Source organism: Lotus japonicus, chromosome 1 (genome assembly GCF_012489685.1).
Source record: "Lotus japonicus ecotype B-129 chromosome 1, LjGifu_v1.2".
NCBI classification, from domain to species: Eukaryota; Viridiplantae; Streptophyta; class Magnoliopsida; order Fabales; family Fabaceae; genus Lotus; species Lotus japonicus.
Window position 1 is genome coordinate 31,670,189 of NC_080041.1, and position 25,872 is coordinate 31,696,060.

The following is a 25,872-nucleotide window of genomic DNA, read 5'->3' on the forward strand; positions in this document are numbered from 1 at the left end:
TGAATTTCAGATGAGGACTCCCATCAAGGGCATAAATCTTGAGATTTAAACAAAGGATCTCTAAGAAAAGGATTTTCATGGATTTTATTGTTAAATGCAGGCTCTTTGTGTACTTCCAAATGAGCTAGATCTCTATTGATGATTGTAAGTGAAGTTTATTAGAAGATTAAGATTCTTCCGGTGGGAAGGTGCAGTAACATGTGAAGCTTAATTTCTAATAGATTGTTAGCACATAACATTTTTGGTGACTTATTAATTATATAGCATTAATTATAGAGCATTTACTACTGATTGCATAGGCTGGTGAATGTGTTATTTTTGTACCCACACTGATGAATTTGATCCGATAACGTTGCCAAAAAAACAAGGGTCATGGACATACACACATATTTATTGGTTATAGAAAATGAAGTTTGGTGATGTAAGTCATACTCTACTAATAAAAAAATCTGCCAAGACTGTGATTTGGAGCTCTAAGCCAATTCAATACATGTGTTGTTGTTTTCTTCAAAGTTTTTACTGAATAATAGTTAGATGATTTAGAGGATAAAAATTAATTTGAGGAGAAAAAGGGTGATGTTGATATAAAGTTTAGAGAGAATCCAGAGGAGGGGGGGGTGATTGCTTGAACAAGGAAGTTGTCCGTTGTTAGAAGATGAGTATTATGTAATGTATTTTAAGCTTCTCACTTGAGTAGAGTCTTACAAGTTTCAATATTTTTGTCCTTTTGCTATGTTTATATTAGTATAAATAATAGGTTTTTTGGACAGAGGGAAAGGGCTCTGGAAAGAGGGATAGTAACATTAAGACTCATACCTACTCAATCTTTGCTATGCTATTTATATTAGCATTTCACTGTTATTATAGCCACAGATCAGGAGGCGGAGAGTGTGAAACACATTCTTTCCACCTATGAACGTGCTTCCGGTCATGTGATTAACTTGGATAAGTCAATGCTTTCAATTAGCCGTAATGTGCCTCAGAATCGACTTTATGAGCTGAAACAGCTGTTGGGAGTTCAGGCCGTGGAAAGCTTTGACAAATATTTGGGACTTCCGACCATAGTTGGTAAGTCTAAATCTCAAATTTTTAACTTTGTTAAGGACCGTGTCTGGAAGAAACTTAAGGGGTGGAAAGAGAGATCTCTCTCTCGGGCAGGAAGGGAAGTTATAACTAAAGCTGTAGCTCAAGCTATTCCTTCATATGTTATGTCATGTTTTGTCTTGCCTAATGGTCTTTGTGCAGAGATTGAGAGAATGATTGCTAGGTTCTTCTGGGGTGGTGATGTGACTCGGCGAGGCCTCCATTGGACTACTTGGAACAACTTAAGTAGATCTAAATGTGATGGCGGTTTGGGTTTCAGAGATTTTAATTCTTTTAACTTGGCGTTGGTTGGCAAGAATTGGTGGAGACTATATACACATCCAGAGACATTACTAACACAAGTTTTTAAAGGGGTGTATTTCCCAAATGGTTCAATTTTGGAGGCGAAAAATGGGTCGAGACCGAGCTTTGCATGGTCTAGTATTCTGAGTTCTAGCTGGATCTTCAAAGAGGGTGCTAGATGGAGGATTGGCGATGGTCGCAAAGTGCACGTGAGGACAGATAAATGGTTACCACATGGCTGTCCCATAAATACCGGGATGATTTACTTGAGGAGTTTAATGTACACAGGGTTGGTGATCTTATTGCTTAGGGTGGGGTGTGGAACAAGGACCTTGTGGAGTTTGTTTTCTGTCCTCAAACAGCAGCACAAATTCTAGCCTTGCCTATACCCATGCGTGGTGGTGATGACGTGTTGTTTTGGCCTGACACGGTGAATGGCTCTTACACTTCAAAATCAGGTTATGCTTTTGTTCGAGCTTTCAAGGAGAGAACCTTGGCCTCCTCGTCTTCCTCCTCAGCTGTTGTGGTTTTGGAGCCCAGGTTATGGAAGAAGCTTTGGCACACCATGGCTTTGCCTCGATGTAAAGAGCTAGTTTGGCGAATTTGTAATGGCTTTGTGCCGGTGCGTAGCGTGTTGCGTCAGCGAGGTTTAGGCGTTGATCCTTCTTGTGTATTATGTGGAATGGCTGAGGAAACAGTAGAGCATGTGTGGATGGAGTGTGCTGTCACTAGAGCATTCTGGTTTGCTCACCCTCTATCTATGCGGCTGGACTTATTCACCTCTCTATCTGATTTTATGCACAGGTTTCTAGCAGAGGCCGAAACGGAGGTAGTGGTTGTGTGGCAAACAGGTTCATATGTTCTGTGGGAAGCCCGGAATAAGCTCCTGTTTGAAGGCCGTCGGTTCTCGTGCGAGGCTGCCTTGCAACGCACAGCCATGCTCGCAGTGGACGGTTTGGCGGTGGAATCGGTGCGGCAGCCAGCTGGGCTTCCCGCGACCTGGTCTAGGCCAGCTATGGACACAATAAAAATCAATTTTGATGCTTCTTTAAGAGGAGATTCTCGAGCAGGGATAGGAATGATTGCGCGTGACGGTGACGGCTTGGTCCTCGCGGCAGCGGCTGATTTTCCGGTGGGTGCTTCATCGGCGGTGATGGCGGAGGCATTGACATTCAGATGGGCGATTTCATTGGCTCTCCAACTTGGTTTTCGCAAAGTTTGCTTTGAGACGGATTGTCTCCAATTGTTTCAACAATGGAAGAAGCCACCTGACGGAGGATCATATTTATGCTTAATTCTTAAGGAGTGTGCTCTTTTTAGTCGTTCTTTTAATTCTATGGTTTTTAATTTTGTTAGACGTTCTGGGAACATGGTTGCTGATTTTCTAGCCAGAAATGCCTCCTCATTTGCCGGTTTAGTGTGGATTGAGGAGGTACCTCCTGAAGCTATTGTTTTTGTAATCTCTGATACTTTGGCGTCGATGCCGGCTTCAATTTAAGCATTATTGCAGTCTTTTCAAAAAAAAAATAGTCCCATTATATATATATTGTCAATTGGATCAATTTTTCAGTCTATTGTAAATTTCTTTTTATGTTTAATTTGTTTTCAAGCCAGTTTAGTCCAAAATAATAATCCAACTGTTTGCCATTGTTCCTGGTAGAGGAGGCTTTAATATAGAGTTTAGGAAGTAGGTAGATGAGGCTTTAATATAGAGTTTAGGGATATTTTGTAATATATATTAAGCTCTTCACTTGAATAGAGACTTATAAGTCTCATTATTTTTATTCTTTAGTTTACTTTTCTATTTGTCTCAAATAATAGTTTTATATTAAGTGGGATGATATGCTACATATATCTTCTTACCCCTAAGTTATGCTATTGTGTTTCTTTTTTTGGATTTTTTTAATCTGAAATATGTATACTCAATTAAGAATATACTGACATGTAAAATATAACATAAAAAATTACATTTTTGGTTAATTTTTAGATTCTTACTATAATAATATCACAAACAAATACATCAACAAAAATAATAATTTACGATTTCAAATTTCATCGTGCAACGCACGGGTAAAAAACACTAATTAGTATAATAGCAGTACTGCATGAAAGTTTAGAACCTCATACTTATAAGGTATTGGCACATAAGACATGTAGCATCCACCAGTACCACTTCAACCAAATATGAAAATGCTTCTAATAACAATGCCTGATACTTAAGGCCAGACTGAAACACTCTTACAAGCATGGTAGTCAGTATCGTGCGTATCGCACGATACGTATCCCGATACGATACGAAAATCAACCAAACGATACGTATCCCATGTATGTATCTTTTTGTGTTCGTATCGTGACATGTATCGCACATATCGCATGAGTATCGCACGATACGATACAAAAACAGTTTTTCAAATGCCGTTTCATCTTACTCCCCTAGAAAAATTAGGGAGTGGGCATTTAATTTCATTAAAAATTAGTAAATTGCTCTAAAAAGTGATGTTTTCTTTGATTCTTTCACCCTTTCACGTTCAACTTCACTTCAGCAGCCCTTTCATGTTTCACGTTCAACTTCAGCAGCCCTTTAATGACTTGGAATTAGGGAGTGGGCATTTAATTTCATCTCTTTGATGTTTAGTACTTTAGTTTGGCTTATGGCTTGGAATTAGGTTGAACTTGAACTTTGTGAGACTATTTTTCTACTTATGACTTGGATCTTTGATTATTTTGAACTATATTTAGATGATATATTAGTATATTATTTAATTTATGACTTAATTTTTTTTGTGTCTGTATCTTACGATACACGTTACGATACGATACGCGACACGGAATTAGGGTCTAGCGATACACGATACGTATCTCGATTTGACTACCTTGCTTACAAGTTACCCGGTGAGTTCCAATAGCAAGTTCGCATCAAATACAATTTTAAGCAGCAATCTTACACTAATTACAACACCTTAAACACACTGAAGAATCTCCATTCCTTAGTGGCCCAAAAATTTAATACCAATCCTTATAGGCGGAAAGAAACCAGCACAACCTAGCAACTAGGATTCATCAGCAAAAACTATATCAAACATATATATAAAGAGCAGACAAAGTATCCCGTGAACCATTCTGAATTTCTGATCATAACTACAAGTTGTAAACTTGGAATTTCTAAGAGTAGAGACAAGTTTGTAATTATCCAAGGGCATGGGAAAAAGTCAAAGATTGTCCATCATCTATTTGTAAGACTCAATAACAAGAGGAAAAAAAGGCCTGACATTGCAAATAGGGATAAACGTGAAAATCATCCCTGAACTTTGAGCGATATCTGATTTTCGTCCCTCGCCAGAAAATCTTCCTAAGGGCGTCCTCAAACTACGTTTTTTGGATGGAAACCGTCATTGCCGCCGATGAAGCTCCGGCCGCTGTCGCCAGGTGTCACTTTCGTGCTGACGTGTAATTTTTTTAAAAATAAAATAAAAAATAACATAATTAATTTTTAATTAAGGAAAAAGATATTTGGTACGACAAAAGCGTGCACGAACAGGCACGAGAGTGACGTGGCATTGTTTAGTCAGTTTTCGTTTCCCCATGAACATGCACTGAACCCTCCAGCATTGTTCCCCCTCCTCTCCCCACCACCATTCCAGCTACATGAAGAACAACAACGAGAAGCTCGGATCCAAGTGAACCAACTCTGCAGGAATGTGAAATTAGGGAGCGAACAACTCATGTTTCTGGAATAAGGGAGGAGAAATTTCAAAAAATTATGAAATTGAGAAATTAGGGTTCGATAACTATTATTCTCCCCTTTCTATTTCATAGTTCCTGGATCAAATATGGATAAAAGTTGAAAGCTCTGGAGATCAAATCGTTTTAAATCGTTCTGAGCGATGATTCTCCTTCTTTGGGTTCTCACAGTGGAGAGGTTGACCTTCGCTGCGGATTCGGTGTCTCTACTGATTCGATGGGGATAGAGGTTGTGTATGGTGGTTTGGAGGCTGAGATAATGGAGACCAGCGGCTGTTGATTTGATTAGCAGGGAAAAAGGCTTGAAGCCTTGGTCTATGGCGGGATGTTAATGGGTTTTCCGGCGGAGGTCTAATCCGTGCCTGCCCTTGGTGGTGATGGAGGACGAGATCTGCTTCCACAACGATGACAATGGAAGGTTGAAGGTGGAAGGTGATGTATTCAGATATGGGATCTAGTTGACTCGAGTTCAGATCTATTAGAGGAAAATAGATGTGGTGGTTCATGATCAGATTAGTGAATGGTGATGACAGGCGGAGGTCCGATCTGTGCGAGCTTGCTGTGGCTTCAGTGAAGCTTGGGTGCGCGGCGGACGGAGAAGCGACATGGTGGTCGGAGAGCTTGGGTCTGATCTGTGTTTTGGTTGTTATTTTTTTTTCTTTTAAAAATCTTATTTATAAATCATCATCGTGCCTCATCGTGCGCATTTGGCTCGTACCATATAACGCTCCTCTTTAATTAAACCCCAAAATATTTCCTAATTTAATCTCTAAAACTAACACTAACCTAACTTCTACTCCTAATAAAATCATATCAAAACCCCCATTTCATCTCTTCCTCCTTCGGAATTCAAAACCTAGAATCTTCATATGTTCAATGTTCTACATCATCTTCAATGATCTTCATCATCATCTTCACCATTAAGAACAAAAAATCCCAGAATATGAATTTAAAAAATTAAAAACTCAAAAATAAACACTAAAAAAAATACTAATTTCTCATCCTTGATAATCACCTTCATTCAGACCTGAGAAAAAGCTGAGAAATCAATCAAAACACTAATCTCACTCTTGATTCTTCTTCCTCTCAATCACTCTGAATCTATATTCTTCCCCTCCTCCACTCTGTTTTCTCCCCCTTTACTATTTCCCTCTCATCATCATCATCATTTTTTTCGGAACAAAAATTACGTTTCACCATTTGTTGTAAGGCTATTCCTAATTCATACTAGGATTCAACTTTACATGAGTATCTGTTAAGGGTATTGAAGTCTAAGAAAATTATAGAGGTATAATCCAATGCAAAATCAATCTGGTGTGTGGTGAGTTTTGTGATGAGGGATGCATTAACTTTTGAATGCTTGGCTTTAACCCCACAAAACCACTCCCTCTTCTCCCACATCGTCAACAACAGCACCTACACCTTTAGTGGACATACCCTTCACGCACCTTCCTTTTCCCTTTCTCCCTCTCCTCTGATTCGAAAAGGGAAACCCAGATCTGGTTAAACATGGCCTCCATCACCAAATCGGTTACCACCACAACCGACCTCGTAGAAAAAACGGAAGAAAAACGGGTTTTGAAGAGGAAAGGTGAAGGCTTGGGATTCGTAGTGGGTCTGGTGATGGTGGATTTGATGAGGGACATTGCTGGTTGCGAGAACGATCTGTAACGAGAATGCATTGCTGATGACAGCGCCACCCAGTGTTTGTATTAGGCAATGTTTAGAAAACCGGACCGGTCACTAAACCGGTCAAGCTAATGGTTTAAGGTTCAAAGGTCTAACCGGGGTTGAACCGGGGTCGAACCAATACTAATTAAATGATATTTTTAAGACTTTTTATATTATATGTTAAATAATATTTAATAATAATTATGATATCTTTGACTTAACAAATTAAAAACACATGATCGTACTGTTTCACTTCCCTTTAGGTTTAACTATTTGATAACAATGATTTGTGTGTATGCAAATAAAGGAAAAAATAAATCAAAGGCAGTTTTTTATTTTAAAAACAAAAAGCAAAAGAAATTGGTTTTGTAGAAGCAGACTCATTTTTTTCTTTTTTGTCAAATGACAACCCCTTTTTTAAGAAATAGTTTTTTTGATTGGTGAAAGTAGCTTTGTTAAAAAAAGCCCAAGAAGTAAGCCCATAATAAACCCTAAACATTAATGCACTCAAATAAGAACCTACACAGCCCCCAACCTCTTTCTCTCTTGTGCTGCGCAGCAACCAATTCTATTTCTCTCTGGTGCCTCTTCAACGTTTTCTCTCTTTGTGATAGAGGGAGGAGTCAAGGAAAAAAGAAGTTGTATCATCCTCACTTACAAGAGAGATGACATATTTCATTTTTCTTAATTTTTCTACACTGACTTCTGTGCACACCATCTCTGGGAAAGGAAAACTTTTATTATCCAGAAACCATTGATTTCACGAACCGAACTGAACCGGGGAACCACCGGTTTTCATCATCCGGTCAACCGGTTTTTACTGGTTTTTCCGGTTCTTAACCGGTTCACAGTTGCTCCGGTTTTATGGCTGTTCCGGACCGGTAGTGGCACCGGTTCCCGGTCGAACCGGTCGGACCGACCGGTCCGGTTCGGTTTTCAGAACATTGGTATTAGGGCTTTTAGCTAAGGACGGGGTTTAGAAATTAAATTACGAAAGATTTGGGGGGTTAATTAAAAATTAATTATGTTATTTTCTATTTTATTTTTAAAAAAATTACACGTAAGCTCCAAAGTGACGCCTGACCACGACGGCCGGAGCTTCATCGACGGCACCCTTAGGAAGATTTTCCGGCGAGGGACAGAAATCAGATCTCGCTCAAAGTTTATGGACGATTTTCACGTTTATCTCTTGCAAATATTATTCATATCATAGCTTTCAAGTTGAAAAGAACAAAACGACAATCAAAGTGGCTCACACAAAGATTCTGAATAGTGAATGCCTCCAAGCAAATTGTATTTTTCACTGATTTCTACTGCCATTGAATTCTTTATGTTCCTTGTACAGGACTCTAACAGCTGATTTCCCCTGTATTCTTTTTCGTCCATCTATTTCTATTTGCTATTTCATTGTGACAAGTTTCCACTTCATTTTGCCTCTCTGTGCTATATGAAGTGCGAGAAGAATCACATCCAATCCAGTTGTTGAGTGATCTTTTACTTTCATGTCACAAGTCTTCAATTTGAGCTAATAAAGATCTTTCTTCTATCCAATGGTTCATCATTAAAGAACCACAGGTAGTCCAATTTTTTTGGGGTCCATGTTAAGTGTTTACTACCTATTATGGCTTCAAATGTGGTTCTATTGGCTAAATGGATCAATATCCTCAAGTGTTGTTAATTACTTTCATGAGGTCCTTGTATCTGCTAAATATATAAACAATAAATCCTAAAAAAAGATTCTTCTGCTTCCACTCTCCACCAGCAACACAATTATGCTAATTCAAGAGTACATTCATATTTCACTTACTATATTATCTCAATATTTAGCAAATCAATAACCACAAACAATCATGTATCAATCTTTCACTTCTCTCATTTAAACTTGGGTTTACATACCCAATTGATTATCTGCAAAACATTTAACAAATAACAACTACAAAGGAGCTAGTAATTGAATCACAACACAAATTAATTCACTTTGTTGAAAATATATAGGAGCACAATTGCACAAGACATAAATTCCATGTCCTTCACAACCCCCAAAACTAATATTTGTAATATATATAAAAACTAAGTTCAAATGCAATCATCTAGACACAATCTGCAGCTACTAACTATCTCCTACCAGAAATTTTCATTTAAATAAAAGTTCACATGTCCTTGGATATATGGACAGTTCTTTTAGCATTTCAAATTTCTTTTGTAACGATGAGGAAGGCGCGGTGTATATGGTCATTGTCTGTAAAACCCTTGAATTCTGCATGATATATTTTGCAAAATGCAGCTGAAATCTCGTGCTATCATAATTTGTAATAGAACACTTTCTAAGCTGTGAAGAAAGGCATTCAGGAACAAATTTGGGGGAAATCCAAACCAGATTAGCAGACATCAACTCCATATTAAGGCCAAAATTTTGAAGCTTAGGGCACTGCTTGAGCATTGTAAGTACCGAATGCCACTTCATACCCCACCCCCAAGCGAGCTCCACATGAGTTAAATTGGGAAAAACTGGAATATCTTTAAGGGACTGCAAGAGTTAAAAAGAGAGACCAGATCAGAAACATTATTGGCATATCTAAAAAAATCAAAACAAGTTAAACACATATTTCTTATAACATATATATATATACACACACACACACACACACAAACCTCATCAGTGGCAAGAAATTCTACATTACAAATTGCTTCCAGAAGAATATCTAAATCATCAAGGGAATATATATCTGCCCTGACCAACTTAGATAACCCTTTAAAGTTGTTATTATTAGGAGGATCATAATCATCTTCGTCATAACCATCTCCAGGACAGTATGTATCGTTCACATGCATATACTCGAGAATTGGACACCCCGAAAGAAGTTCCCCAAGACATTGCCGATAGTCAAATCCAACATCCTCCAAATGCAGAGTTTTGAGTGAGGGAAGGTCCACAAATGAATATATTTCCACAAATAACCCCATCAATTTGAGATCAACCAGAGTTTTGCAGCTGATAGTGGAGCCGCTCAAATATATCAGTGAATGATCTATTGGTAAGGTTACCTCAATGTGGAGGTTCTTAAGTCCTCCACGTTGTGTTGCAGCTTTGACCCATTCATAAATATCGTCATCAGAAGGGCAAAAATCGGACTCAACCACACATTTGAGCCAAAAGCTTCTAATGGGTTGGTGCGAATCTCTGGCGCGAATGGTTGCGTATATGAAATTTTGAAACCAATGATAGGTTTTGCTGAAGTTTTGGAGGTGGCTTTGGTCGTCAAAGTAGAGACTAGGAACTGAGCGCCACAGCGGCTTCCACCTCTTTGAAACAAGACTTGTGACAACGGTGTCTTGGGTTGGAAGAAAAGAGAGAATGTGGCAAAGAATATCATCTGGCAAGGTGCTAATCCTGTCAACCATTGTTTCCAAGGGTTGGTTCTCTGTGCCGCAGGGTTTACTTGCAATGCAAAGTTTCTATGCGGTTACAACTTTGTATAAATTCTTTGTATTTCAAGAATTGGCCCATGGGCTCTAAATTCTTGAATTTGGAAGCTATCCCAACTTTCAGCAAATAAAAATATATTCATGCCATGTAAATCACGATTCTCTCATTTATAAAAAAGTTTTACAATCTTATAATTGATTTAGGTTTATTTTAAATTTTTTAAAGAATAAAGATACAAAAATCAATCTTAACAAAGGATCCTTTCAATTATAAAAAAACTGATGATGTCAAGTTTTATCTCATCATTGATTTAAAATAAAAGAAAATTATCAATGGTGAGATGATGAATTGTGTTTCAATTCTGTTTTCGTTTAGTTGTTGTTTTGTAACTGAACCTATCTTGTATTGGGTGAAACATTCCGTTTTTTTGGTACAAAACATTCCTTATCTTATCAATATAACTCATATTTGAATTCTCAAAAGAGAAAATCTTGGTGAAACTTGGGATCGTGAATTCGTGATCCTCTCTCAATTGTAAAAAAATTGACTTTCACCAACATTGATTTAAATAATTACTTTATTTATGAATTTTATCTCATTTCGGGATATCTCCTTGTTTTTGAGGATTTGTTATAGTTTTATGGTGCCACCTAATATGCACAACTTTTTAGTGGTGCAACCTTGCACCACTATACCAATTGTCCATTTTACCCTTGTTAAAAAAATTATTTTATAAAAAGAAAAAAATATTGGTATTACTGGGTGGATTTTGATGGGATTAATTTTTTGAGCAGAGATAAAATGGACAATTAACATAGTGGTGCAAGGTTACACCACTAAAAAGTGGTGCATATTAGGTGGACCCTAGTTTTATTATTCAAGGGTTTTGCTTATTTTTGGGATCTTTCCCTACTTTATAGGTATCTTAGCTTGGCTAAACGAAATTTCGAGGATTAATTTGATGTTTTGGAATTCTGCACTAAGCTCTTAGAAGTCTAGGAATAATAGCTCAAGTGGTAGCAGTTAGAAGACATATGAGTTGGGTGAGGGAGATATAGGGATCAATCGTTGGAGGGTGCAAATTATCTTACCGATATAAAAAAAAAGCTCTTAGAAGTCCACTTTGGCGATTGAATTAGGCTGGGGCATACGGGGAAGAATTTAGATCCTCTCCATAAAGTGTTTCCTACAGCACTATGCAGCAAAATCTCACCTCTTAATTTGATTTTTTCCTTTTGCCCGCCGGGATATTCATTAACTGTATGTGATGGACAATTAAGTAAGATCCAAAAACCTGTAGTTTGGTTTTGGCATTTTGTTAGCAGGGTGGACTCAACGGCAAAACTTGTTGAGAGTCAATGAGGTTTGTAGGGACATGGTCATGAACGGTGAGATAACATAAAGATGTTGATAATAAACTTCGAGGTAATCTAAGCAGTGATCGAGTCCTATGTTAATAAGATGTTGTAAACGTGTACTATATCATCTAGGGATGGCAATGGGTCGGGTAGGGTGCGAGTTTTGCCAAACCCAAACCCGAAATCAAAAACCCACACCCGCACCCGCACCTGAACCCGAAATGGGTGGTGAACTTAAACCCACACCCGAACCCATTGGGTTTCAGGTTCACCCGACCCGTACCCACACCCGCACACAACCTCAAACAAACAGCTGAACCCGGAAACCCGACCCGAAAAAGAACCCGAAGAATAAAACCCGACCCGGTTGCAACCCGGTCTAACCTTGGATAACATTACTTTCTTAGCAAATTTCATTGCTTTTTACAATCAATATTAGAAAAACATACACCTACTTATTTATATATTTCATAGTGACTCCACAATATTGTCAAGCACTCAAGCTTATTAAGCTGCCCTTCAGCAACCAGAAGTGCAAAAGCACATTGTATGTAAATTCATTAGGCTGACAATTATTCTCCACCATTTTTTTGAAGAGCATGATGACCCTTAGCAAGTGCCTCAATCATAGTATTATAAACAATCAACAAGACAACAACAGTCTTAATCTTCCCAATTACAAAATTCATGGGTCCTTAAACTTCCCAATTACATTTGAAAATCACAAGTAAAATAAAAGTGAGATAAACTCAACAATTCAAAGTCTTCAACATCAAGCATAAATCCAACACAAGGAAAAACTCAAAGCATACAATTAAAACAACAATCTTCAACAACACCCTCTTCCAAATTAAAACAACAGTTCTCAATAGCTCAATCCAATTATCTAAAGTCCACAATCTTCAACAGCAACCTGTTATATTCACGTTAAGCAGCTCATTAGTAATTTTTCTTAACGCAACATTGAAACAAGTTATTGTAATCAAAGTTAACAATAATACTAACCGTGTTATGCATTAAAGCATAGATGCAGTAGCTATTAATCATCAAAACGGTAACTCAAACCATCTATTATTTCAGCTGTAATAAGAAGTAAATCAAAATTAAATAAAACATCGAAGCTTAACATTAATAACATATTCAAAGCAAATGAAGAATAAAATACCTTCGTCATCGGACTCCATTTCATTCAATACCGTAGCATATTCTTGTGCAACACTAGAATTCAAATTCCCTACAAATATCCCACATAGAGTACCAAAGAATGATTAGTTGACAATATATCCGGAGTTGTGTTCACTTGATCCATTTTCCCTATAACATCAATAACAAAATCAGAAAAAGTAAACAACAATGTTTGATAAACAAACAAAAATTAAACTTATCTCAATTAAACTTATCTAAATTAAATATCACTTGTGTAGCAGCAATGTCATATTAATATGAATAGATGACAAGTACATAAATAGATAATTGCCTTGAGTTATTATTGCAAGCATACTAGCATAGAAAAATTAGGATTCTTTTCGGGTGCCGAACATTAGAATTAAGAAAGATAGAATGTTTGATAATAAAAAATGTAATCTAAGAATGCTGGTTTTTTACTTAACAAACATGCTGAAATGAGTGGAGACAATTGGAGAACAAGTCTCAAATCATTTTTCTTTTAAGGGAGAAACACATTTTAAAAAAAGCACAGTTCTTCTGAGAAGAATGATTAAAGTGTAGAATAAGGAGAATGCAAGAAAAAACTATGATGTTTTATGAAATTCAGTGCATAGTGTGTGAAGATTTTACCTTGATATACCAGACTGATGCAGACAATCTGCTCATAAGTAAGGAAGTTTAATGAACTTTGGCGGTAGTACTTGAGAAAATCAATCCAATGGTGCTCTCAGTTCTCCAAAACAGCTTTAGCTTCATCCCTAAATATTTTGCAAAGAACTTCATAACTCTTGTCCATCTGCATTTGAGAATCCAACAAAAAGGAAGAATGAATGCAAGCATACTAGCATTGAAAAATTAGGATTAGACCAGGTTTATATCTGTGTGGATAATCCTTCTCATAGACCCATACAGAAGAAGAAACAAAAGAAAATTGCAAATTCTGTTGTTGATTGAAACTTTGACTTAACTAAACCCAACATACATAAAGGAAACTAATGTTAGCCAAGACTTAACTACAAATAAAGGACAGCAACAAGACAAGAAAGAGAGACATACAACATGAAGAAACCAGAAGGGATAACAAAGAGCAGTGGCAATTATCCACAAGTATGTTACCAACTCTGAAGCTAAAAATAAGGAACCTAAAAAGGTGCTGCTCCCTTGAAATTGCCACGGTTATATGATCCAGCATCCCATCAACACATTGTAAAAGCCAGGTCTCTTAACCAATACTTAATTTCTAAGACAGAGCTTCTAAACAGATAGATGGGTTCGTGTGCCATTCATAATAGTAGCAGATTACCATGCTTAGTATTCATTATTGTGAAGAGAGCTCTGGGATTAAAGGTGCTATGCCCAAAAATTTGAGAAGATATACAAACAAACTTCACCACTGTGAAGAGAGCTATATTATGTAATGTAACATTGTAATTGCCATGTTACTGTTAAATTAATATGCAAGATGCTGCATATATTGTACTGCACAAGCAGAATACTTAGGTTGTTCATATTACATCTACAAATATTCTTTCCTGATAACCACTTCATAAAAAGAGCCCAGGACTCCAAAAACCAGCAAAACGAGAATGAAACAGTACCAAAAGAAAACAGAAAAAACGCAAGATAGCAAGGAACAAGGAAAACAGAATAAACAAAACAAGAGAACAGAAAAAAACGCAGCAAAAGCAACAAGACCACCGCTCGAACTGTTACCTGTCCCTCCTTGCCCTTTACTTCTTTATCAGAATGAATTTTGACAGGAAATCAGGATCTGGGTCTGATCCACAAAACCTCAGATGAAATCTTCCTGAAAAGAAGTGTTGAGGAACAATGAAACACGATTACACTGAGAAAGAGAGAAAGAGAGAATACAGTGAGAAAATTGCAACTACTCCACCTTGGACGGTGGCTCCGTGGACGGAAGAAGGAGAACGACGTGGAGGTGGAGGTGGAGGAGCAGGACTTGAAGAGGAGAACGGCGTGGAGGAGCAGGATTGGAAGAGGAGAACTGGAGAACGGCGTGGACGGAAGAAGGATTCGGCGTGGAGGAGCAGGACTCGAAGAGGAGAACGGCGTGGACTGGATTCTGGAACCTCAAACCTACTCAAAGTGTCAAACCCTAATTCTATTCTAATAACATATATATAACTAAGGATATATCTGGAATTTCACTTATACAGAGCCGGGTTCGGGTAGGGTTCGGGTGCGGGTTTGGCCAAACCCAAACCCGAACCCGAAAACAGTTACAGTGATCGGGTAAAACCCGAACCCGAACCCGAACCCGAACCCATTTAACTCGGATTTTCACCCAAGAAATCGGGTCGGGTCGGGTCGGGTGCCCATGGGTTCGGGCTTCTCTGCCATCCCTAAATTATTATCTTCTTGTGCTTATAGGAAGATTTTGCAATCCACTTTACTCTTAAGTTACAAAAGTTTTGAAAGTGCAAGGGAAAAATGCAATCTTGGAATCTAAGTAGAGCTTTTGTTATCTAAGTTGAGCTTTCATGAATGTCCTCTGTCACAGTTAGGGGTGGAAATAGGTAGGGCCGAGCTAGGCTTTGCGTGGCCTAAGCCTGGCCTCCATTCTCTTTTCGTGGCCCAAGCCTGGCCTGTGGCCTATCAATAGGCCAAATTTTAAGGCTTGGTTTGGCCTTTTATAAAGTCTAGCCTGACCTACAAGTCTACTTAAAAGCCTATTTAACAGAAAATTTCACCAAAAGAAGGTCATTAAGCCAGCGGGCCTATAGGCTAGCGGGCTAATAAGCCTTTTTATATATCATTGCATTTTCTTTTCAAATAAATAAGTTGTATATCATTGCATTTCAAAGAACAAAACATCAATTATTTAAAACAAACACAACTAAAATTAAATTATATATAATTAAATTATATTTATTTATATTATTAATAAAAATAATAAATAAGTAGGTCGGTCTATCAAGCCAAATAGGCTTTTTTAATTGTTTGGCTGACCTTTTTAGTTAAACAAGCCTTTTAAAAAGCATAAGTCTAACCTTTTTAATAAACGAGCCAGGCCGGGCCGAGCCTCAGACGAGCCGAGCCATAGGCCCTTGACGAGCCACCTGACCTATTTCCACCCCTAGTCACAGTCTCACAATATAAACCAACAATTATCTAGTCCACTCCTGATTACAATGATTGGCATTTATGGTGCAGCCAAATTTGGAATTCTGTGTGTAAAATGTTAGAAATCTGGTTGTGATAATCCTGGATAAAGTCAAGAATCGTGAGCGTCCACTTTCCGAACAAATTATTTCGACCCTATAATTGCCTGGGTTCACGAAATCTTTGTTGGGATAATACTTGACAATCAATCTGTTTCTTGGCACAAGAGAACAGATAAAGAAAGTAGAGATGTTATGGTTTTCGAATTTCTGTGTCTGTATTCTGTTTCTGTTTTTCTGTATCCATTCCTTAGGCTGCAAGTAACCTTATATAAGAGGTTGCACGAATGATCACAACTGTTCGAAAATAAGTCACAATCTTTCAAACAATTTCAAACTAGGGTCACAAACGTTCAGGGGCTCCGCCCCTTGGACCCCGGTTCGTATTCGCGGTCAATTATGCGTTGGCTCACCGAGCGTGCACTCCGCACTAACCTGACTCGATTCCGAGCCTAACGCGTAATTGCATCAGCCTATAGTAGATCACATTACTACTAAAATACATTGATGATTCTAAAATCACCAACAAATCCGCCCCATTTTAGTGTAATCCTTGATCTACTCAATTTGTATAAGAAAATATATACAAATTTATAACACACAGATATAACGATCAAACAAATGCATAAATGAAAATATCTTGCGATTGAATTTCCACTTTAGTACAAATACACATTCCAAATACTCGAGAATCGGGGTGTCTTTAAAGATTGAACCCGTCAACCCATTTGAATATCTAAAGATATTGTACACATATGTTTCTACAACACTCTACTACTCATACTTGACACTTTACAAGCCATGTGTCCTTATCCATTAATAAGCATATAGGTAGCCAAGTCCAAGCTTCTTGAAGCGGCAAAACTTCATGCTTACATAGGTGATCCTTTTAATCTTGCACCTGCATTTACAATTTTTCAAAAGAACCATTAAGAAGATATACTTCAACCTAGCCATCACTTGCAGGTCTGAGCACATACCTTGGGAAGATAAACACAAGTGCTCCAATCTCTAACTATGATCTTTCCACATTGAATTCAGCTTCTAACGTTGTATTAGAAGGGAATTGGGTATAACATAGCTAGTAGATTTAAATGGACTTCAATCCCATTCCAATAACCGACTTCTTCACTAAGTCTCTAGTTAACCCCTTCGTCAAGTGGTCAACTAAGTTTTGTTGCGACCGAACAAACTCAATGGATATCACCCCATTCAAGATTAATTCCCTAATCATACTATGTCTAACACCCAAGTGTCTAGACTTTCCATTGTACATTTGACTATAAGCCTTGGCCAATGTGGCAGCACTATCACAACGGATAGAAATTGGTGATATCGGTTTAGGCCATAATGGAATCTCATATACCAAGTTTCTTAGCCATTCCGGTTCTTTACCAGCAGCAGCTAATGCTACAAACTCTGATTCCATTGTAGAACTAGTTATACATGTTTGCTTCTTGGAAGCCCACGAGATGGCACCTCCCCCAAGCAAGAACACCCAACCACTTGTAGAGGATGAGTCTTCAACATTATTTATCCAACTAGCATCCGAATAACCCTCTAATACCGAAGGAAATCCCACATATGACAATCCATAATTCATAGTACCCTTCAAGTACTTGAATACCCTAGTTATCGCATGCCAATGATGTCTACTAGGATTACTAGTAAATCTGCTCAACTTTCCAACCGCAAAAGCAATATCCGGTCTAGTACTAATGATAGCATACATCAAAGAGCCTATAGCTCTTGAATATTCGAGCTGATCTACAGATTTACCTGTATTTGGCATCAGCTTCTCTCCCGGATCCATGGGAGTACTTACTGGAGAACAACCTTCATAATTAAACTTCTTGAGTATTTTCTCAATGTAATGAGATTGCGTAATTACAATCCCCTTATTCTCCCGTTTGAAGGTATGAAAAACGGTAGAAAGGGGGGGGGGGTTTGAATAACGTTTTCAAGATAAAGCTTCCACCTTAAAGATTTTGACAAATCTTTCGAGAACTTAAGTGCTAAAGATAAGAGATAGAAAAGCACACAAGGATTTTATCCTGGTTCACTTGATAAATCACTCAAGCTAATCCAGTCCACCCGTTAAGGTGATTTCTTCCTTCTTAGAATGAAGGCAATCCACTAATCAGGTAAGAGTTACAACTGCACTTGAAACCTACAAGTGACTAACAATTACACTGACTTAGCTCACACTAAGATTCACTCTCTTAGTCTTCTCTAGGATCCGATCAACCTTGATCTCCTAAAGGAAAACTATACAACTGTATATGAAGTTCTTGTTTACAAGGAAAGTGCTTCTAAAAAGCTTATAGTAAACACAATGAATTTCAGATGAAAGAAAGCTTAGAAGAATTTGAATTTGTCTTGCGCGTATGTGAATGCTTCTAGCCGCTTCTTTCAGTCTTCAGCCTCTTTTTATACTCCAAGGATTAGGGTTGAACGTTGCATGGGAAATGCTACCGTTGGAGGGCAGTTCTGGAAAATCCAGCTTCTGCTGTGTCTGAGACTGTTAGGTAGGTCGTCAGGAACGTACAGTTGCTTTTGTACTTGGATAGTGACTTGACCTTTAAACCTAGGAGACTTCTGATCAGGGGAATGCTTCATATTGGGACTTGTGAAGCCGGTTGATCAGAGTCAGAGGGAAAGCACAGATCCTCTGATCGTTGTATCTTCTGATTCTGAACTCAGAGGGAAGTACATGGTCTTCAGAGTATCTTGCTTCTGGACATCAGAGTTTCCACTATTCAGCTTCTGGATCTTCAGAGTCTTCTACACCATCAGAACATCTGAACCTTCAGTGATTCCTGGTTATCAGACTTTCTGGATCTTCAGAACTTCTAGTGACTGAGTCCACATCAGAGTTTGTATAACTTCAGAACTTCTGAAGCTTTTCCACTGTTCATACTGAACATGGTGAATGCGAAAGCGTTGCTTGGGACACTCTTTAAGCACAGTGCTTCTGATTAGTGTGAGATTGAATAGAGGTCAGAGCCTGTAAATAGCACACTCAGAAAAACACGTTAGAGTACCACAATTGTTCATATCAAAAGGTTAACTTGTAATCATCAAAACATAGAGTTGTACTACTAGATCAAAACTTGATCTTACACCGTTTAATCTTAATACCAAGAATAACATCTGCTTCTCCCATATCCTTCATGGAGAACTTTGATGACAAGAAATTCTTTGTTTTATCAACTTGATTTTGGTCCGTGCCAAAGATCAACATGTCATCCACATATAGACAAATAATAACTCGTTTACCGGATGTATCAAATTTGCTATATACACTTTTGTCAGCTTGGTTTAGAATAAAACCACTAGACAAAACAACCTCATCAAATTTTTGATGTCATTGCTTCGGAGCTTGTTTCAGCCCATACAACGACTTAACTAGCTTACACACCTTATGATATGATTTGGGAACACAAAGGATCGTCTTGAAAACCGGGGACAAAAGATAGGAACTTGACCCTAACCGCGACCTGCCGGTAGAACCAAAGTTATCAAAGATAAAAGGGGAACTTGACCCTAACCGCGACCTGCCGGTAGAACCAAAGTTATCAAGTTTAGTTCTTAACCCAAGAACAAATGGGAAGCTCTCACAATATGAGAAAACTCAATATCATTCAGATTCAAAAACTCCTTTGTTCCATACATTGAGTCCCTATTTATAGGCTAAGTGGGATGCTACTCTTTCCAATAAGTAATAATGCTCCCACTTACATTTAATAGACTCCACTAGAGATTTATAGCTCCACTAGCATTGGAAACTTGAGTAAAAACCCACTATTCCTAAAGATGAGTCAAAGGCTCATAAAAGACATTAAAAACCAACTAGGGGGAATACAAAATGTCATCAGAAAATTCACCACTAAATTAAATACGAAAATTCAAAAGAGAATAAAAATATTGGACTTATTTTGTAGTTATGAAGGTCCAATAATTATTAGTCTCTAATTTGTATAATTTCAGCTCATGAATGCATCTTTAACATGGAGATTGGGCTCTTGACAAATCTGTCTTCATGTTGGGTCCAAACCATCATTCTTAATTTGAAGGAAAAATCCTTGCAAAGCTTGATTCATTCCTTTAGGCTTGGACCTTGTAATTGGACATCCTATTCCTTGGAAAAGAGTCTATGAATGGGCTGGTCCGATCTCTATCATTCCCTCCCTCTTCGAGATGATTCGTCCTCGAATCAAACTCATAACCTGGTCAAAGGAACAACAATAATTAGTTAAAAAAAAAAAGTTGAAAAACTCTCTACTGCACAAAACTGAATTAAGCCTCCGGGATCGAAGACTAATCTTAAGCATGCTAGCCATTCAAGTAAGGAATCATATTCATCATATAAGAAACCACCATGATCAACATGCCAAACACCTTTCAAGAAGCCATATTGATCAAGATAGTACAACTTGTATTTGAGCATGAAATCACAATTGGAACCATTAGTCTCAAGTTCTCTACCCATGGCACATTCAGCTTGTTTAGTATTATTCCAAGTAGAGTTACAATCAAAATCAGGTGAAGATTTATGCATGTTCAGAACATCCTTGTTATGCAAATCATCATGTGAAAATGAATTAGTCAACGTATGCACATTAACATGTAAATCAGAAGAATTCTTCATGTGTATCAAATTTTCATGTAAATCATTAGGAACAACCACAACACTTGAATCAAACAAAGTAACTACTCCCTGCTCGGTCTCTTGAGGATTGCTCAAAATTGTTGGCTTCACAACTAATGGTGCACTTGGGATTAGACCAATCTGTTTCCTAGTTCTTAATGGTGATGTAAAATCACATGGATCTTGATCCTGCAGAATATGTTCAACACCACTAGACAAAGAAAAGTTATTAGAATCATTGGAAATCAAGGTTATTTCTTGACAAGAAAACACTTGACCATCACTGCTATTTTTTTCACAATCCTTTTCTTTTTTTCTCAATTCCTCATTCTTTTCACTATCAACTTCTTTTTCTATCAATTCTTCTTTCTTTTCACTTCTCATTTCTTTTTCTCTCAACTCTTCTTTCTTTTCATTTCTCATTTCTTTTTCTCTCAACTCTTCTTTCTTTTCATTTCTCATTTCTTTTTCTCTCAACTCTTCTTTCTTTTCACTTTCTCTCTTTTCCAATTTCTCATTTCTATCCTTCCTTATTTCTCCCTCATGCTCTCTCCTTCTTTCCCCTTCATGCCTCCCAGAATATCTTCCATATGAAGACTCCTCTTCTTTATTGTTTCGCCAAGGAGGGATCCCAGACCTTGATGAATGTGTTAAATCATCCAATCTCCTATTCAAGGCATCAAATTGTTCTTGAAAAACTTTTGCCAAAAATTTGAGATCAAGTTCTTCTTTTCCTCCTTTACTCATGATTAAGTGCTGCAAGAAATAGTAAGTAATAAAATCCTCACTCACACAATCTCACATGTTTACACTCAAAACATTTTAATCACTTGTGTTTCGCTCAATATTTGACTTTTTTTTTCTCTAATGATCTCACAACTCTTGCCTTTTACCACTCAGCTTCACCTTATGAGCTCTTAAATTAAGAACTTTAGGATGGTTCTACACAACAAGGAACAGCTAGAGTATGAAGATGATAACTTCAGTGATTTAAGGAAAATGAGAGATTAGGAAGGACACACTAATTTTTTTTTTAAGATAAATAGAAAACGAGAACAATGGCTGAGGTTTTTTTTTTTTTTTTTGATTTCTGGAAAGAAACACACTTAAATTCTTCAGGTCACAACTCTTTTTTTTTTCTTTTTTTTTTGTAATACTTCTTTTTTTTTCCTTTTTTTTTGTGCTTTTGGACCTGAACACTTCTTTTCTTTTCTTTTTTTTTTTGCACTTTTTTTTTCCAGCAGAGTGCAAATCACAAAAGACAAAAAGAATGAAGGAACACACGAAAACTTCAAAAAAAGATGATGAGAAGACAAGGGAAAGGATAATATGAGTAGGCTGTTTTTTTTTTAAATAGAATGAGAACAACAAAAAAAACGAAAAATAAAAACAAAATGGAGAAAAGAAACCTGGTTTTCAAGAGCCTAAGCTCTGATACCAAATGATATGATTTGGGAACACAAAGGATCGTCTTGAAAACCGGGGACAAAAGATAGGAACTTGACCCTAACCGCGACCTGCCGGTAGAACCAAAGTTATCAAGTTTAGTTCTTAACCCAAGAACAAATGGGAAGCTCTCTCAATATGAGAAAACTCAATATCATTCAGATTCAAAAACTCATTTGTTCCATACATTGAGTCCCTATTTATAGGCTAAGTGGGATGCTACTCTTTCCAATAAGTAATAATGCTCCCACTTACATTTAATAGACTCCACTAGAGATTTATAGCTCCACTAGCATTGGAAACTTGAGTAAAAACCCACTATTCCTAAAGATGAGTCAAAGGCTCATAAAAGACATTAAAAACCAACTAGGGGGAATACAAAATGTCATCAGAAAATTCACCCCTAAATTAAATACGAAAATTCAAAAGAGAATAAAAATATTGGACTTATTTTGTAGTTATGAAGGTCTAATAATTATTAGTCTCTAATTTGTATAATTTCAGCTCATGAATGCATCTTTAACATGGAGATTGGGCTCTTGACAAATCTGCCTTCATGTTGGGTCCAAACCATCATTCTTAATTTGAAGGAAAAATCCTTGCAAAGCTTGATTCATTCCTTTAGGCTTGGACCTTGTAATTGGACATCCTATTCCTTGGAAAAGAGTCTATGAATGGGCTGGTCCGATCTCTATCATTAGACTTAACTAGCTTACACACCTTATGCTCATTACCAGGCATTACAAATCCTTCAGGTTGCTTCATATACACTTCTTCTTCCAAATCACCATTCAGGAATGCTGTTTTGACATCCATTTGATGGATCACTAGATTGTGAATAGCCGCTAAAGCAATCAACAATCTAATAGTAGTGATACGAGCAACTGGAGCATAGGTATCGAAGTAATCAATCCCTTCCTTCTGTCTAAAGCCTTGGATTACCAATCTAGCTTTAAACTTGTCAATTGTACCATCGACTTTCATCTTCTTTTTGAAAATCCATTTGCAACCCAATGGTTTACAACCTGGTGGTAAATCAGATAATACCCAAGTATTATTTTCCATGATAGAACTCATCTCTTCATCAATTGCTTCTTTCCAAAAAGCAGAATCTCGAGATTTCACAGCTTCATCATACGTTCTTGGATCCTCCTCTATACTATAGCAATAATAGTATTGATTATCAATCTGATCCTTTGATCCCTCAACTAAATATAATTGAAAATCGGAACCATAAGATTTAGGTTTTCTAGCTCTTTTTCTTTTCCGAGGTTCGAGTGTCTCACTTGGTACATCAGTTGAATGATCATCCTTTATAGGTTCATCCGACTTAGATATAAGGTCCTTTGGTCTAGGTATAGAAGAGAAACAATTCTCATCAAATATGGCATCTCTTGATTCTATAATTGTGTTAATAGAAGCCGAGTCATTAGGTTCTATAACATAGAACCTATAGGCTTTGGAATGTTCAGCATATCCAACGAAGATGCAAGCTACACCATTTTCACCCAAAGTTTTCCTTTTAGGGTCCGGGAGTCTAACCACGACCCTGCAACCCCAAACACGTAGAAATGTTAAGTTGGGTCGTTTCTTATACCAAAGTTCATATGGGGTAGTCTTGTTCCTTTTATTAGGAACCCTATTTAACAAATAGCAAGCCGTTAACATGGCTTCTCCCCAAAACCCTTCACTCAAACCAGAATAGGACAACATGGCGTTCACCATTTCTTTAAGAACTCTATTCTTCCTTTCAGCCACACCATTTTGTTGAGGTGTATAAGGTGTCGTAGTCTCATGAATGATTCCTACGGATTGGAAAAATTCAGGATCATAATATTCACCACCTCTATCCGTACGTAATGTTTTAATCATCACATTCTGTTGCAATTCAACTTCAGTTTTATAAACTCTAAATTTATCTAAGGCTTCATCTTTAGAATGCAACAAATAAACATAACAGAATCTAGATGCATCATCTATGAAAGTGACAAGATACTTTTTATGTCCTAATGATGGAGTAGCATGCAAATCACATAAATCACTATGTATCAATTCAAGTATGACAGATTTCCTTGTTATGCTTTTAAAAGGTTGCCTAGTAATCTTTGTTAACATGCAAGTTTTACACTTTTCTATATTTGTATCAAACACAGGAATTAAATCATCTTTAGACATTTCATGCATTCTCTTATAGTGTACATGTCCTAGACGAGCATGCCATAAAGATGAATTGGTAACATTCAAAGAAGACATAAATATAGAACTAGAATCTTTAGGAACACCGTTCAAATTCATCATAAACATTCCATTATTATAATATCCAAATCCTACAAACACACCAGACTTCGATAAAACATATTTATCGGATTCATACACTTGCTTTTATCCAAGCTTATTCAATACAGGACCAGAAACTAAGTTCTTACGTAGTTTAGGAACATACAAAACATTAAACAAAGTAATAGTTTTTCCAGAACTGAATTCTAACACCACGCTTCCTTTGCCTTCAACAGGATCAAAGTGATGATCTCCCATGTAGAGGACAGATCTTTCTTCCACTGGAACAAAAGTCTTGAACCAGAAACGATCCTTGCAAACATGTGTTGTGGCGCCAGAATCAATCCACCACGCAATAGCATCATCCTGCACATAAAATGCTTCAGAAATTAATGAAACTGAATGTTTAATCAAAATATTCAAGTTATGAATTGATTTCTGACCTTGTTCTTGGGATTGGTCCTTAGACCCCTTTCCCGAACCACTTGCATTCGCGTTATCATGCTTCTTTCCAGAACGACAATCCCTCTTGAAGTGGCCTGTCTTACCACACTTCCAGCATTCTAGTTTCGGTTTCTTGTTAGAACCGAAACTTCCTTTGTTGTTCCTGAAAGCACGCTTCTTTCCTTTGTTTTTGTTGTTATTGTTCTTACTACCCTCCTCGATCATATTAACCGAGGGACCAGCAACTTCTTTTCCTTTTCCCTTGTCACTCTCCTGCGCTCTTAGAGATTCTTCTATGCGCAAGTGACTTCCAAGTTGGACCAAAGACAGGTCGTCTTTTTCATGCTTCAAATTGTGTTTGAAATCCTTCCATGAAGGGGGCAACTTGTCTATGATACTTGAGACAGATATTGTGTCATCCATCTTCAATCCGTGCAGTGTGAATTGTCCAAGAATTCGTAGAAGTTCATTGTATTGTTCCATGACAGACCTTGATTCAACCATTTTGTAATTGTTGAAATCAGTCACCAAGAACTTCTTACTGGATGAGTCCTCTGCCATGTACTTGGCTTCAAGACAATCCCACAATTCCTTTGCAGATTCCACATTTTGATAAATATCGAATAAAGGATCAGACATACCGTTAAGAATGTGTCCTCTGCATATGTAGTCGTCATTCTCCCACTTTGATCTGCTCCTTATATTTTCAACAGTTTCTTCCTCCAGAAGTTCAGGAATCGGTGTAGACAGGACGTATACCACTTTCAATGTTGTTAACAAGAAATGCATCTTCCTCTGCCAACGCCTGAAGTCTTGTCCAATTTCCCGAACTTAGTAGTCATCTCCTTGACAGCGCCTTCTCCAGCCATGATTATCACTAAATAATTTGTTCGTTTCTTAGAAATCTGGTTGTGATAATCCTGGATAAAGTCAAGAATCGTGAGCGTCCACTTTCCGAACAAATTATTTCGACCCTATAATTGTCTGGGTTCACGAAATCTTTGTTGGGATAATACTTGACAATCAATCTGTTTCTTGGCACAAGAGAACAGATAAAGAAAGTAGAGATGTTATGGTTTTCGAATTTCTGTGTCTGTATTCTGTTTCTGTTTTTCTGTA

The 25,872-nt window shown here is 37.4% G+C and overlaps 1 protein-coding gene across 1 annotated transcript; it reads right to left on the bottom strand.

The window, feature by feature from the left end:
* Positions 1-8,932: 8,932 nt before the first annotated feature.
* Positions 8,933-10,200, bottom strand: LOC130732881 (putative FBD-associated F-box protein At5g56440). The gene is made up of 2 exons (XM_057584886.1): positions 9,451-10,200; positions 8,933-9,325 (listed from the first exon to the last, which is right to left on the bottom strand). Exons 1-2 carry the CDS (start codon positions 10,198-10,200, stop codon positions 8,933-8,935), a joined length of 1,143 nt encoding a protein of 380 aa, XP_057440869.1.
* Between the last annotated feature and the right edge of the window lie 15,672 nt (positions 10,201-25,872).